Source organism: Gorilla gorilla, chromosome 2 (assembly GCF_029281585.2).
Source record: "Gorilla gorilla gorilla isolate KB3781 chromosome 2, NHGRI_mGorGor1-v2.1_pri, whole genome shotgun sequence".
Lineage (NCBI taxonomy): Eukaryota > Metazoa > Chordata > Mammalia > Primates > Hominidae > Gorilla > Gorilla gorilla.
Window position 1 is genome coordinate 47,235,286 of NC_086017.1, and position 16,201 is coordinate 47,251,486.

General features: G+C 43.8%; 1 protein-coding gene across 16 annotated transcripts in view; it reads left to right on the plus strand.

Moving 5' to 3' along the window:
* GOLGA4 (golgin A4) overlaps window positions 1–16,201 on the plus strand; it is a 123,836-nt gene that overhangs the window by 90,089 nt on the left and 17,546 nt on the right. For 15 of the 16 annotated variants that reach the window (XM_019024161.4, XM_055381270.2, XM_055381275.2 and 12 more), the window contains 4 exons: window positions 1,130–1,150; window positions 1,657–1,725; window positions 4,126–4,201; window positions 14,502–14,605. In XM_019024161.4, the coding sequence (XP_018879706.4) occupies window positions 1,130–1,150; window positions 1,657–1,725; window positions 4,126–4,201; window positions 14,502–14,605 (270 nt within the window). Of the gene's footprint in view, window positions 1–1,129; window positions 1,151–1,656; window positions 1,726–4,125; window positions 4,202–14,501; window positions 14,606–16,201 lie in introns of those variants that run through there. The other variant, XR_010132784.1, reaches the window with a different exon arrangement.

Sequence of the window (16,201 nt, forward strand, 5' to 3'; positions counted from 1 at the left end):
TTACCAGATAACAATTTTTTACACCACCAATTACATGGATGACTTACCTGCAGTGCAGAGAAAGAGCCTCTATAAAGAGCTTTGCTACTCTGTGTCACTTGGTAGGCATATGTCAGGTGTAAGCACTGAGCAAGCTGAGAGGACCATTTTCTGTTTCTTTAATAGCTAAGTTAGTTCTGTTTAAATTTTCTTTATTTTCTTTTTTTGCCATTTAGTCATGTAGTCATGACTTGAGTATTCCAGGTGCTATTATATAGTACTTCTTTTGAGAAAATACATGTATTTAACTGTCTAACATGAGCGTTTCCTTAGTATCAAAGTATTAATATTGCATATAGTAACATTTTAACTTGTGTCAGGATGCCATAGAATATTGAAACATTATGAAATATTAAGAAGGACTTTTGAGTCCTTTACCTTGTGTCATAAGAAAGGTAAGAAAATAGCCTTAATTTGGCCGGGAGAGGTAGCTCATGCCTGTTATCCCAGCACTTTGGGAGGCCGAGGTGGGCGGATCACCTGAGGTCGGGAGTTCGAGACCAGCCTGACCAACATGGAGAAACCCCATCTCTACTAAAAATACAAAAAAAAAAAAAAAAAAAAATAGCTGGGCATGGTGGTGCATGCCTGTGGTCCCAGCTACTTGGGAGGCTGAGGCAGGAGAATCGCTTGAACCCGGGAAGGAGGTTGCAGTGAGCCGAGATCGTGCCATTGCACTCCACCCTGGGCAACAAGAAGAGCAAAAGAAAGAGAGAAAGAGAGAGAGAGAGAAAGAGAAAGAGAAAGAAAGAGAGAAAGAGAGAGAAAGAAAACTTAATTTTTATTTCTACTCAACATTTTTTTTTCTCCTTTATTCTTCATAAATTTGTATCCTTCTGGAGCATCTTCTGGTGCTTCTGTATATCTTAAATTGCAATATGTATTTAGAGTATAATATTTTGTAAAACAAAACAGAACATTTGTTTAGAAGCACATATTTAAAGTTGCCTTACCTCAAGTCTGACCACTCCCTTGAGACTCTTAACCCTGACTTCCTTTTTCCTTATGTTATATCTTTATATTGCTTTGTTTTACTGTTTCTTATAGCTATTATTGTATACACTCATGTTTTTTCTTTCCATTTTTTCAGGTAACAATTATGGAGCTACAGGTAAGGCTAGTTCTTCCTTTTTTTTTTTCCTTTTTTTTCTTTGAGACAGATTCTCATTCTGTCGCCCAGGCTGTTGCCCAGGCTGGAGTGCAGTGATGCAATCTCGGCTCACTGCAACCTCTGCCTCCTGAGTTCAGGTATTCTTATGCCTTAGTCTCCCAAATAGCTGGGACTACAGGTATGTGCCACCACGCCCGGCCAATTTTTTTTTTAATTTTTGTATTTTTAGTAGAGATGGGGTTTTGCCATGTTGGCCAGGCTGGTCTCAAACTCCTGAGCTCAGGCAGTTCCCCTGCCTTGGCTTTCCAAAGTGCTAGGATTACAGGCTCCAGCCGAGACTAGTTATTCTTTGAATTTGTCTGAAAGTCATGCATTTTAGGGGTATTCAGTGTTATAAGTTAAAACTTAAAGAGACTATTTAACAAAAATTTCCAAGCAGTGCAGAAATGTGTCCGGGCAATAATGAAACCTATGTGCGTTTCAGATCTGACTTTTTGTTCTTTCAGACACAGCTAGCACAGAAGACGACTTTAATCAGTGATTCGAAATTGAAAGAGCAAGAGTTCAGAGAACAGGTACAGGCCTAATTGGTACCTTTTATTTTGAACTAAAGTTACGTTAATATGTACTTGGATCTCAGCTAATTTTTAAATAGTTGGCTTTGAAATTTTTCAGTCTTACACCCAGGAAATTTTATTTCCAAATCCAAAGGTACTAGAGGTTTTCTCTCTAAATTCATGATCATATATATTTAAGCAAGAACATTTGTATCATATTATTTTTAATGCTTAACATTTTTTATAACAATTTCTGATTGTATAATGTATAGTAATTTATGTTCTACAAAGAAGTAATTTTTTGCTTTTATCGGAGAGAAAATAGTCATCTATCTTTGGTACTTTTTCCAAGTGGTTTAATTGTCCTAATTTAATTTGCCCATATATTATTGATGGACAATATATGTAAGTCAGTTTAAATAGGACCATGTGTGTACACCTTCAAGGATGCACAGTACACCCATACCAGGATATGTGGTATATGATCTTTAGTAAAGTCTTTTTCCAAACTCTGGGAGAAATAGTGGCTCAAATCAGCAGGCTAAGTTTGAAGGCTAAATCTCCTGGGATTTTCCCAGTTCTTTTAAAATTCGTACAGACAAAAATCTTGATAATTGTTAGAACTGAGTGATGGATGGGTATATGAGCATTAATTGTAGTATATTTTCTTGGAATATGTTTGAAATTTTTCATAATATTCTAAAATTTCATAAAGATAGGTCCCAGTGTGACTTTATTTTTTTGTTTCACTAGTGATTTAGCTTTTCCCATCTATTCTCAAGATTACTGCTTTAAAATTCTTAAGATCAAATCTTGAAAACTGCCCTAGCATAACAGTTTTTGTATTAGTTATTTTTACTGTGGGAATATACACTTTAAAAGTTAACATTTTAATCATTTTAGAGTACACAGTTCATTGACATTTAGTTCATTTGCAGTGTTGTGAAACCATCACTGTTACCCAGTTCCAGAATATTTCATCACCCCAAGAGGAAACTCCATACCCATTAAGCAGTCACTCCCCATTACCTCCTCCCCATAACACCTAGCAACCACTAATCTGCTTCCTGTCTCTATGGATTTGCCTATTCTGGGTATTTCATATAAATGGAATAATAACAATATCTGACCTTTTATGTTAGGCTTTTTTTTGTTTTTTTTTTTTGAGATGGAGTGTGTCTCTGTCATCCAGGCTGGAGTGTAGTGGCACGATCTAGGCTCACTGCAAGCTCTGCCTCCCAGATTCACACCATTCTCCTGCCTCAGCCTCCTGAGTAGCTGGGACTACAGGTGCCTGCCACCACGCCCAGCTAATTTTTTTGTATTTTTAGTAGAGACGGGGTTTCACCATGTTAGCCAGGATGGTTTCGATCTCCTGACCTCATGATCCGCCTGCCTCAGCCTCCCAAAGTGCTGGGATTACAGGCATGAGCCACCATGCCCGGCCTGTGTCGGGCTTTTTTTCAGCTTAGCGTAATGTTTCAAGATTCATCCATCTTAATAGCATATATCAGTATTTAATTTCTTGTTATGGCTGAATAATGTACCATCGTATGGATATACTACATTTTGTTTATCCATTCATCAGTTAATGGTCATTTGGGTTGTTTCCTTCTTTTGCCTATAGTGAACAGTGCTACTAAAAACATTGATATACAGGTTTTTGTTTAAACACCTGTTTCCAGTTCTTTTGGGTATATACACAGGAGTGGAATTACTGGATCATACAGTAATTCTATGTTTAACTTTTTGAGGAACTGCCAAACTTTTCTACAGTGGCTGTACTATTTTACATTACCATCAACAAAGTATAAGAGTTCCAGTGTCTCCGTATCCTCACCAACAAGTTTTTTGATTATTGCCATCCTAGTCAATATGAAGTGATACCTCGTTGTGGTTTTAATTTGCATTTCTCCAGTGACTAGTGATGTGAAACATCTTTTCATTGGCTTGTTGGCCATTTATATGTCTTCTTTAGAGCAATGTCTACTCAAGTCCTTTGTCCATTTTTTAGTTGGATTGTCTTGTTGAGTTGTAAATGCTCTTTATATGTACTAGAGACAAGTCCCTTATCAGATATTTGATTTGCAAATATTTTCTCCCATTCTGTAGCTTGTCTTTTTACTTCATTGATAGTGTCTGTTGATGTACAAAAGTTTCTAATTTTAGCAAAGTGTAATTTATGTATTTTTTTCTTTTATTCTGTGTTCTTTTGGTATCATATCTAAGAAATCTTTAGTTTTTTTAGTTTTTTTTTTTTTCGCAGAAACAATTCTTGCTCTAAACCATTTGTCTTAATTTTATTTGCCTATATTCTGTCTTCAGCATTAAAAAATCTTGTGGTGACAGCAATCTTTCTTTTTCTTACATACAGTTTCCCTGTGAATCTTATATGGTCTGATTATTTGTTATTTTTAGATTCACAATTTAGAAGACCGTTTGAAGAAATATGAAAAGAATGTATATGCAACAACTGTGGGGACACCTTACAAAGGTAAGGATGATCTCGTGTCATGTTATTAACCGTTATCTTTTATTGGTGGATTTGTGCATGATTTTTATTTTTGTCTTTGCTAATTTATATTTTTTTCTCGTTTTAAAATTTTTAATGGTTTTATTTTTTCTTATTTGACAAATGCATATATGTATAGTGTGCAACATGCTATTTTGAGTTATAGATTCATTGTGGAATGGTTAAACTAAGTGCATTGCCTGACATACTACCTTTTTTGTGTGTGTGTGATGAGAACACTTTAAAAATCTACTCTTTTCACAGTTTTCAAGAATACAATAAATTGGGTGGGGAATAATACAATACATTAACTGTAGTCAACCGTATTTTACAATAGATCTCTTGAACTTATTCTTCCTTATTGAACTGAAATTTTGTATTCTTTGGACAGCATCTCCCACCCCCCACAGTCCCTTATAACCACCAGTTTACCCTGCTTGAGTTCAGCTTTTTAGATTCCACATGTAAGTGAGATTATGTGGTATTTGCCTTTCTGCACCTAGCTTATTCCACTTAATATAATGTCCTCCAGGTTCATCCATGTTGTTCCAATGGCAGAGTTTTCTTCTGTTTGGAGGCTGAATAGTATTCCGTGTGGTTAATCTGTTTTTTACAATGAATATATTTTACCTTTTACCAGCTGACTTTAAGGAAAGAAAGATAGTAACCTGGCGGGCATGGTGGCTCACGCCTGTAATCCCAGCACTTTGAGGGGCTGAGGCAGGTGGATCATGAGGTCAGGAGATCAAGACCATCCTGGCCAACATAGTGAAACTCCATCTCTACTAAAAATAAAAAACAGTATCTGGGCATGGTGGCATGCGCCTGTAGTCCCAGCTACGTGGGAGGCTGAGGCAGGGGAATATCTTGAACCCGGGAGGTGGAGGTTGCAGTGAGCCAAGATCACGCCATTGCACTAAAAAAAAAAAATGATCCACCTGCCTCCCAAAGTGCAGGGATTACAGGCATGAGCTACTGCACCTGTCCCAAAGGATTTTAAAGATGAGCTTGAGTCTTTATGTGGTAATTCCCCTGAGATAATCAAGATCATTGAATAATCTTATATAACACTTATCCATTCTCTAAAGTTCAATTTCATTACCTCACTGTATTAAGAATAGTTTTATTTTGCTATATGTTTTGTAAACCTTTCTGCTTTCTTATGGGAAGCATGAGGACATAAAAACCATTTGGCATTCTCTTCTTTTGTGTTTTTGAAAGCTCTCATTACTATCAAATAATGTAAAATACTACACAAATTTTAACTAAATTACAGGACTTGCTGTGGATCCTTTCCAAACTGGAGCTCCTCAAAAAGAAGTAAAAACCAGCCTGGAAATTTCCTATGCTCACTGGGGAGATGATTCTTGCTGCAAAGATTATTTGCTATAGCTAAGTCACTGAATATCTCAGCATAGAACTAGACTGAATCAGCCTACAGCCATACCACCGTGAATGCTCCCAATCTCATCTGATCTCAGAAGTTAAGCAGGGTCAGGCCTGGTTAATACTTGGATGGGAGAACTATACTAAATCAATACTCAGCAGTGCATAGAGAATAGTATCGATTCCTTTTGTTATTTTCCATGTAAGAATTTCCTACATAATTAATTTTTTCTCATATTTATGAACACATATATACAATTTATTTAATAGCTAACTCATAATACTAAGCGCTAAACACTTACAAACACGTTTTTGTCTTTTTTTTTTTTTTTTTTTTATTTTATTTTATTTTTTATTTTTTATTGATCATTCTTAGGTGTTTCTTGCAGAGGGGGATTTGGCAGGGTCACAGGACAATAGTGGAGGGAAGGTCAGCAGATAAACAAGTGAACAAAGTTCTCTGGTTTTCCTAGGCAGAGGACCTTGCGGCCTTCCGCAGTGTTTGTGTCCCTGGGTACTTGAGATTAGGGAGTGGTGATGACTCTTAACGAGCATGCTGCCTTTAAGCATCTGGTTAACAAAGCACATCTTGCACCGCCCTTAATCCGTTCAACCCTGAGTGGATACAGCACATGTTTCAGAGAGCACAGGGTTGGGGGTAAGGTCACAGATCAACAGGATCCCAAGGCAGAAGAATTTTTCTTAGTACAGAACAAAATGAAGTCTCCCATGTCTACCTCTTTCTACACAGACACGGCAACCATCCGATTTCCCAATCTTTTCCCCACCTTTCTCCCCTTTCTATTCCACAAAACTGCCATTGTCTTCATGGCCCGTTCTCAATGAGCTGTTGGGTACACCTCCCAGACGGGGTGGTGGCCGGGCAGAGGGGCTCCTCCCTTCCCAGTAGGGGCGGCCGGGCAGAGGCGCCCCTCACCTCCCGGACGGGGTGGCTGGCCGGGCGGGGGGCTGACCCCCCCCACCTCCCTCCTGGACGGGTTGGCTGGCCGGGCGGGGGGCTGACCCCCCCACCTCCCTCCCGGACAGGGCGGCTGGCCCGGCGGGAGGGCTGACCCCCCCACCTCCCACCCAGACGGGGCGGCTGGCCGGGTGGGGGGCTGACCCCCCACCTCCCTCCCGGACGGGGCGGCTGGCCGGGCAGAGGGGCTCCTCACTTCCCAGTAGGGGTGGCCGGGCAGAGGCGCCCCTCACCTCCCGAACGGGGGCGGCTGGCCAGGCGGGGGGCTGACCCCCCCACCTCCCTCCCGGACGGGGCGGCTGGCCGGGCGGAGGGCTGACCCCCCCACCTCCCACCCAGACGGGGCGGCTGGCCGGGCGGGGGGCTGACCCCCCACCTCCCTCCCGGACGGGGCGGCTGGCCGGGCAGAGGGGCTCCTCACTTCCCAGTAGGGGTGGCCGGGCAGAGGCGCCCCTCACCTCCCGAACGGGGGCGGCTGGCCAGGCGGGGGGCTGACCCCCCCACCTCCCTCCCGGACGGGACAGCTGGCCGGGCAGAGGGGCTCCTCACTTCCCAGTAGGGGCGGCCGGGCAGAGGCGCCCCTCACCTCCCGGACGGGGTGGCTGGCCGGGCGGGGGGCTGACCCTCCCCACCTCCCTCCCGGACAGGGCGGCTGGCCAGGCGGGGGGCTGACCCCCCACCTCCCTCCCGGACGGGGCGGCTGGCCGGGCAGAGGGGCTCCTCACTTCCCAGTAGGGGCGGCCGGGCAGAGGCGCCCCTCACCTCCTGGACGGGGCGGCTGGCCAGGCGGGGGGCTAACCCCCCCACCTCCCTCCCAGATGGGGCAGCTGGCCGGGTGGGGGGCTGACACCCCCACCTCCCTCCCGGACGGGGCGGCTGGCCGGGTGGGGGGCTGACCCCCCCACCTCCCTCCTGGACGGGGCGGCTGGCCGGGCAGAGGGGCTCCTCACTTCCCAGTAGGGGCAGCCGGGCAGAGGCGCCCCTCACCTCCCGGACGGGGGCGGCTGGCCAGGCGGGGGGGTAACCCCCCCATCTCCCTCCCGGATGGGGCGGCTGGCCGGGCAGGGGGCTGACCCCCCCACCTCCCTCCCGGACGGGGCGGCTGGCTGGGTGGGGGGCTGACCCCCCCACCTCCCTCCTGGACGGGGCGGCTGGCCGGGCAGAGTGGCTCCTCACTTCCCAGTAGGGGCGGCCGGGCAGAGGCGCCCCTCACCTCCCGAACGGGGGCGGCTGGCCAGGCGGGGGGGTAACCCCCCCACCTCCCTCCCGGACGGGGCGGCTGGCCGGGCAGGGGGCTGACCCCCCCACCTCCCTCCCGGACGGGGCGGCTGGCCGGGCGGGGGGCTGACACCCCCACCTCCCTCCCGGACGGGGTGGCTGGCCGGGTGGGGGGCTGACCCCCCCACCTCCCTCCCGGACGGGGCGGCTGGCCGGGCAGAGTGGCTCCTCACTTCCCATTAGGGGCGGCCAGGCAGAGGCGCCCCTCACCTCCCGAACGGGGGCGGCTGGCCAGGCGGGGGGCTAACCCCCCCACCTCCCTCCCGGACGGGGCGGCTGGCCGGGCAGGGGGCTGACCCCCCCACCTCCCTCCCGGACAGGGCGGCTGGCCGGGCGGGGGGCTGACCCCCCCACCTCCCTCCCGGACGGAGCGGCTGGCCGGGCAGAGGGGATCCTCACTTCCCAGTAGGGGTGGCCGGGCAGAGGCGCCCCTCACCTCCCGGACAGGGCGGCTGGCCGGGCGGGGGGCTGATCCCCCCACCTCCCTCCCGGACGGGGTGGCTGCCGGGCGGAGACGCTCCTCACTTCCCAGACGGGGTGGCTGCTGGGCGGAGGGGCTCCTCACTTCTCAGACGGGGCGGCTGCGGGGCGGAGGGGCTGCTCACTTCTCAGACGGGGCGGTTGCCAGGCAGAGGGTCTCCTCACTTCTCAGACGGGGCGGCCGGGCAGAGACGCTCCTCACATCTCAGACGATGGGCGGCCGGGCAGAGACGTTCCTCACTTCCTAGATGGGATGGCGGCCGGGCAGAGACGCTCCTCACTTTCCAGACTGGGCAGCCAGGCAGAGGGGCTCCTCACATCCCAGACAATGGGCGGCCAGGTGGAGACGCTCCACGCTTCCCAGACGGGGGGTCCGCCGGGCAGAGGCTGCAATCTCGGCTCTTTGGGAGGCCAAGGCAGGCGGCTGGGAGGTGGTTGTAGCGAGCCGAGATCACGCCACTGCACTCCAGCATGGGCGCCATTGAGCACCGAGTTAATGAGACTCCGTCTGCAATCCCGGCACCTCGGGAGGCTGAGGCTGGCAGATCACTCGTGGTTAGGAGCTGGAGACCAGCCCGGCCGACACAGCGAAGCCCCGTCTCCACCAAAAAAATACGAAAACCAGTCAGGCGTGGCGGCGCGCGCCTGCAATCGCAGGCGCTCGGCAGGCTGAGGCAGGAGAATCAGGCAGGGAGGTTGCAGTGAGCTGAGATGGCAGCAGTACCGTCCAGCTTCGGCTCGGCATCAGAGGGAGACCGTGGAAAGAGAGGGAGAAGGAGACCTTGGGGAGAGGGAGAGGGAGAGGGAGAGGGAGAGGGAGAGGGAGAGGGAGAGGGAGAAGGAGACCGTGGGGAGAGGGAGAGGGAGAGGGAGAGGTTTTTGTCTTTTTTAAAACATTATTTTTCTCAGATTTCTCAAGGATAATATAGCTTATCTGCTCATTTAATCCTCTTAAAAACCCAAGCATTGTGGTGCAGTATGTACATTAATCTCTTCGTCATGCTGCCTCTTTAAAGAGTAAAATGAGGCCGGGTGGGGTGGCTCATGCCTGTAATCCCAGCACTTTGGGAGGCCAAAGTGGGTGGATCACTTGAGGCCGGGAGTTTGAGACCAGCCTGGACAACATAGCAAAACCCCATCTCCACTAAAAATACGCGTATGGTGGCGTACACCTGTAATCTCAGCTACTCGGGAGGCTGAGGCAGGAGAATCGCTTGAACCTGGGAGGCTGGGGTTGCAGTGAGCCAAGATCACACCACTGGACTCCAGCCTGGGCAACAGAGTGCAACTCTGTCTCAAAAATAAATAAAGAGTAAATTGAGCACCTATCTTGCAGTACAAAATAAAACATTCCTAGTTCTTTAGAAGCCCCTGTGTGTCTGCCTTTACAATGTCTTCATCCCTCTCATCATTTTTACTGTTTCCCCTGACTTTTCTTAATCATTATCTTGTTCTTTATCATTTACCACCTGTATTTATATTTTCAAGCAATATTTTGTTTAGATTTTGTTTGCTTTGTGAATTTATGTAATTCAGTCATACCATAAGCATTCTTGTGTGACCTGTTTCTTTTGCTTAATATAAGGTTTGAGAGTTATCCAGATTGTGTGTAGTTGTTCATTTCCATTATATTAATTTTGTACATTCTTTTTCATTTTTCCTAGGACACGTGGAAATTTTTCTCTAGAATATATAAGAATGGAATTGCTAAGTCATAGGATATGAATATTTTTGTGCATATCCCATATTAGGTTAAGCCAAACTGTTTGCTATATTTTTTGTAGTAATTTCCACTTCCATCAGCAGTGGGTGAGATTTCTCACCACTCTAGCACCTCATCAGTGCTGGATATATAATTTTTTTTCTTTTTTGAGATGAAGTCTTGCTCTGTTGCCCAGGCTGAAGTGCAGTGGCGTGATCTCAGCTCTCTGCAACCTCCACTTCCTGGGTTCAAGCGAGTCTTCTGCCTCAGTTTCCCAACTAGCTGGGAGTACAGGGTTCCACACCCAGCTAATTTTTGTATTTTTGGGAGAGATGTGGTTTCACCTTGTTGGCCAGGCTGGGTTTTTTGTTTGTTTGTTTGTTTGTTTGTTTGTTTGTTTTCAAGACAGAGTTTTGCTCTTCTTGCCCATGCTGGAGCGCAATGGCGCGATCTCAGCTCACCGCAACCTCCACCTCCCGGGTTCAAGCAATTCTCCTGCCTCAGCCTCCCGAGTAGCTGGGATTATAGGCATGCGCCTCCACGCCTGGCTAATTTTGTATTTCTAGTAGAGATGGGGTTTCTCCATGTTGGTCAGGCTGGTCTCGAACTCCTGACCTCGGGTGATCCGCCTGCCTCGGCCTCCCAAAGTGCTGGGATTACAGACGTGAGCCACCGTGCCCGGCCTGGCCAGGCTGGATTTGAACTCCTGAACTCAGGTATCTGCCCACCTCTGCCTCCCAAAGTGCTGGGATTACAGACGTTAGCTGCTGCGCCCGGCCTGGCCAGGCTGGTTTTGAACTCCTGAGCCAAACAGTGCCCATACATTGCATTTGATTGATAAATTACTTAAGTCTCTTTTGAACTCCAGGTCCTTCTCCACCTTTGCTTTTATCATTTATTTGATGAGAAAACCAACTTACTTGTCATATAGAGTGGACCACATTCTTAATTTTCTGGATTCTGTCTCCCTGGAGTCCTCTGTTCCCTGGTAGGTAGAACTAGAGGCTTGAGCAGAGTTAGGTTTGATTAGATTTAGCTTTGCATTGACAATGGTACTTCATAAAGGAAGTTGTGTAATTCTTGTCTTACATCAAACGTTCATGACATATTTACGATTTGAAGATCTGCCACCCAGTTCCAGGTGTGATCCATCACTTTTCACCAGATTTTAGCATCCATTGGTAAATTCCCTGATCTGTTACTTCAGTAGTGGTTGCATAATGGTGTTAGTAAAATTCCACCATTTCTTGTGCATATATTAATTGGAATTCTTCTATAAATAGGAACTTTTCCACATTATCTATGTGGTTACCTTGAGGTACAACTCAAACAAGAAAAGCAGGATAAATTCTATCTGTTTACCCGTTTCAGACTAACTGAAACTGGTCAATGTCTCACTCTGTCATTCAGGCTGGAGTGTAGTGGCGTAGCCTTGGCTCACTGGGACCTCTGCCTCCTGGGTTCAAGCGATTCTCATGTTTCAGCCTCTAAAGTAGCTGGGATTACAGGCGCACACCATCACACCTGGCTAATTTTTGTATTTTTAGTAGAGATGGGGTTTCGCCATGTTGGCCAGGCTGGTCTCGAACTCCTGACCTCATGTGATCCACCCGCCTTGGCCTCCTAAAGTGCTGGGTCTATAGGCATGAGCCACTGTGCCTGGCCAGTTAGTCTGTATTTTTGAAGATCTGTTTCTGCTACCTCTAGTGTGTTTCATTGATCCGTTTGTCTATGCCTGCTCTAATACCTCACTGTCTTTTTTTTTTTTTTTTTTTTTGGTAGAGATGAGGTCTTTCTATGTTGCCCAGTCTAGTCTTGAACTCCTGGCCTCAAGTGATCCTCCTGCCTTGGCTTCCTGAAGTGCTGAGATTTCAGGAGTGAGCCACCATGCCTAACCTTCACTATCTTAATAACTGTCACTTCATAATAAGTCTTGATGTCGGGCTGGGGAAGCCGTCCCACTTTTTCTTTAAGAATTGTTTATTCTTAACTCTTTGAATGTCCATAGAAATTTTAAAGTCATCTTGTTAAGTTACTTAATGCATACATACACATTCCTGGGAGGATTTTGATTAGGCTTGCATTTAATTTATAGAAAAAGAGAATTGGCATTTATATGGTACTGATTCTCCAACCCATAACACAATATACCTCAACATTTGTGTAGGTATTTAATGTCTGTCAGTAATGTTTCTTGGCTGGGCACAGTGACTCATGCCAATAGTCTGAACACTTTGGGAGGCCAAGGTGGGAGGATCACTTGAGCCCAGGAGTTTGAGACTAACCTGGACAATGTAGTGGGACCCTGTCTCTAGACAAAAACGTTAGCTAGGCATGGTGACATGTACCTGTAGTCCCAGCTACTTGGGAGGCTGAGGTGGGAGGATCACTTGAATCCAGGAGGTTGAAGCTGCAGTGAGCTGTGATTGCACCATTGCATTCTATCCTGGATGACAGTGAGACCCTGTCTCAAAATAATAATAATGTTTATTGTTCTCAGTAGTAATCTTGCACCCCTTTTATTACGTTTATTCTTAGATGTGATTGTAAATGTAATATTTATTTTCTAACTAAATGCATATTTTAAAGGCATTATGCATTATTTGAGGAAACTCCAAGCAGGCTTATGTTATAAAATTATCTGTAACACACAATTAAAATTGTGTTAAATGTCAAGTGGATTTTTCAGTTATACACTTTGGAATTTGGCCCAGATAAAGTGTGGATTTTAAAATGCTGAGTGGTACCTAGATGAAGTTATTTGGGAAGACCCATTAGAGGCAATGAGTAGACAATTTGGAAAGCCTCTTTATTTGAACAATAGCTAATTTCCTCGCATAATTGCTTAAAACCAGAAATAAGAGCTATAAAGTCTTCTGTACCCACTGTTTGGGAGAAGTCAAGTAGAGACACAAGTATTGAAAAATAATATTAATTCTCTGTCCTGGAAAATAGCTATCCCAGCACTTTGGGAGGCCAAGGCAGGCGAATCATGAGGTCTGGAGTTCAAGACCAGCCTGACCAACATGGTGGAACCCTGTCTCTACTAAAAATAAAAAAATTAGCCAGGCGTGGTGGTGCACACCTGTAATCTCAGCTGCTCGGTAGGCTGAGGCAGGACAATCACTTGAACCCGGGAGGGGGGGGTTGCAGTGAGCCACCATCGCGCCACTGCACTCCAGCCTGGGCGACAGAGCGAGACTCCATCTCAAAAAAAAAAAAAGTAATCTGCCTATTTAATAAAATTACTTATTTTCTGAAAAGTGAAAAAGAGCTGCGTTTTGTATAGATCTAGAGGAATAAAATACTCAAATATGATATATAGAAGGATATATTACTCAGAGGAAATAATGTGTTTTCATTATTTAGTTCTTAAGAACTCTATACTTGCAAAGTATAATTTGAGTGAGTTGAGTCTTCTAAAAGTATGCAGTTAAAAAAATATTCCAAACATGAGTGCAGGTAATGTACATGTAATGTATGGAGGCTATTTAACACCTCAGAATCCACCATCCAGAACATTGCCATTTCTTTTGAGGCTTCTTGTGCTGCTCTGTAGTCCTTATATCTCTGTTGTTTCCCAGTAGTAACTGCTGTTATTATATTACAACATAACTAGTTCCTTTAAAAAAATCGATTTTAATGTTTTATATGTTTTGGGCTGTATAGAAATGACATCATACTGTATGTGTCCTATGTAAATTACTTTTTTATCCAATATTGTTATTTTGAGATTCATTCTAATGTGTGAAGCTATAATTTGACCATTTTCAATGCTGAATTTAATAATAATACATTATATCTTTATGTCACAGTATATTCTCTTGTTGGTGGGCATTTTAGTTGTTGCAATTTTGCTTTTATAAACAGTGTAAGTAAACATCGACTCCTACTGTACATGTGAAGTGTTTCTCTAGGTTATATTGCTAATAATTGAATTTCTGTGTCATATAATATGCTTGTTTTCTATGTTACAAAGTTTTAAAAGCAGTGCCAAATTGTCATCTGTAGTGCTTGTTTTCAGTTTCCTCTCCTAGTAGTACACGAGTCTCCATTGTTTCACGTCCTCACCAGTGCTTTGTACTGTCTGACTTTTAAGATTCTGCTCATCAGACATATGTAAATGACACATAACACAGTTTGTTTTCACTGAACAAATGGTTATTTAAATTCTAAACCCAAAGTAATGTACAATTACAATAAAAGGCCAGAAGAAAGAGGAGGAAGAGAAAAAGATGTGAGAAATAAAATTGTTATAGTAATTCTTGTTTTTGCTTCCAAGCATAAAATAGTAATTGGAATGTTTAGTGTGCATGTGTGTATACAATGCAATATGATACAATATAAAAGCAATGCCTCTCTTTGTTCCATTGGTTGTTTTTTAAATCTATTTTTATAAGTAATAAGTAGTTTACCTGGTTTTGTCTTTACAGTTTGATCTATTTTTTATTTGACAGGTGGCAATTTGTACCATACGGATGTCTCACTCTTTGGAGAACCTACCGAATTTGAGTATTTGCGAAAAGTGCTTTTTGAGTATATGATGGGTCGTGAGACTAAGGTATAAATCATGTCTCGTGATTTGGTGTGTGGCTTAATTTTAAAAGAAATATGTTCCACTTTTAATACACATGTGAATGCCATATGTTTACTATTAGCAAATCAGACATGCTAATAGTAGGTAATAGATAATTATTTTATTGCTCTTAGTTTACAAAGTGAATTGGTGGATCTTGCTTATATTTGTTACATTTATAAAACATTAATTTCGAAAATACTATTGGGTAACACTGAACGCTAAACATTAAAATTTCATTAACATAAGAATAATTTGTGAACCATGTGGCTTTTTTTCTTCTTGACTTAGTATCTTTAAGTTAGAAGAATAGATTTCATTTTCAAGGAGACTTTAGGATATTATGGATAATATTGGAAATAGTCATAATTATTAGCTACCTAGAGAGATTTAGAAACATTATGCTTTATAGTTACTGTAAGAAAATCCTTCTGCACTTGTGGAATATCGATCATTTAAAAATTACCCCATGTAAGTAATAATGCTTGGCGAATTTGTTTTCTAGAATGTTGCATTTATTGTAAGGTTCTTAAATGTAGAGTCTTGTCTTATTCTTATTTGTATCCCTTGCAGTGTTTTAAAAAGAGCCTTATTGGACATTTGGTAAATATATATTGAATTGAGTTAAATGCTTCTAGGGAAATTCATGAGCCTTTCTTCAAACAGAATTTTTCATTTAAAGCAGTTTCTGTTTTTTTGACATTTTTTACCTTCATGGAATTTTAATTGTCTGTGTGCCGTGGCTGAGAATGGGATAATGAATTTTCTATGCTCGAAAGCAATCAGTGTTTTAATGTATGGGTGTGTGGGAGTTGCTGAGTCATAGGATACTAAGCAGGTTCAAGCACTGATTTGGCAAATATATTTAAAACCTAAAAAGCAAATATCTTAAAATAATATTATAAAAGGAAATATCTTAAAAGAATATGATAAATGTATAGATTGGAGATTCAGCTAAATACCAGGAGTGGGTTAGAATCCTTAATATCTGTAGAAATCACATTTCATTATATCAAGTTAAAGTAATATCTAATATTGTGAACAGGTATCACAGAAGGGAGATATTAAATCACAGCAATTCAGTGTCTTTTTTTTTCCTCAATGCCATTTTTCAAAAAGTTCAAGGGTAGCTAAAACTAATTTTCTCCTTATCTTTTAAAAACAAAACTAACGAAATACAGCTTTCTCTTATTATGTCCTTATGGGACATACACTATCTCACCTCAAATACAGGGTATATTATGTCCCTGTGGCGGGATATTTGAGGTGGGATAGATAGTTTAAAGTTACCTTGTTATTGTATTGGGGGTGGGGAGGAGAGGCATATCTTTAAAAAACAAAAAGCTTCTCAGAACTTTAGCTACCTTGGCTCATTAGTGAATCTAAAGCTATGATGCAAGGGTTGTTACTAAATAATTTATTTAGCTTTTTCTTGATCTGTAAAATGGAGAGACAGACTGCCTTAACCTGTTTCTTCTGAAGGTTATGAATGTATGTGAGATGAGATAGCTACAGAGCTTAACTTCCCTGAAGAAAGACCTAGCATAAGCATAAGCATAAGAGGCTTATGGGGCAGTACCA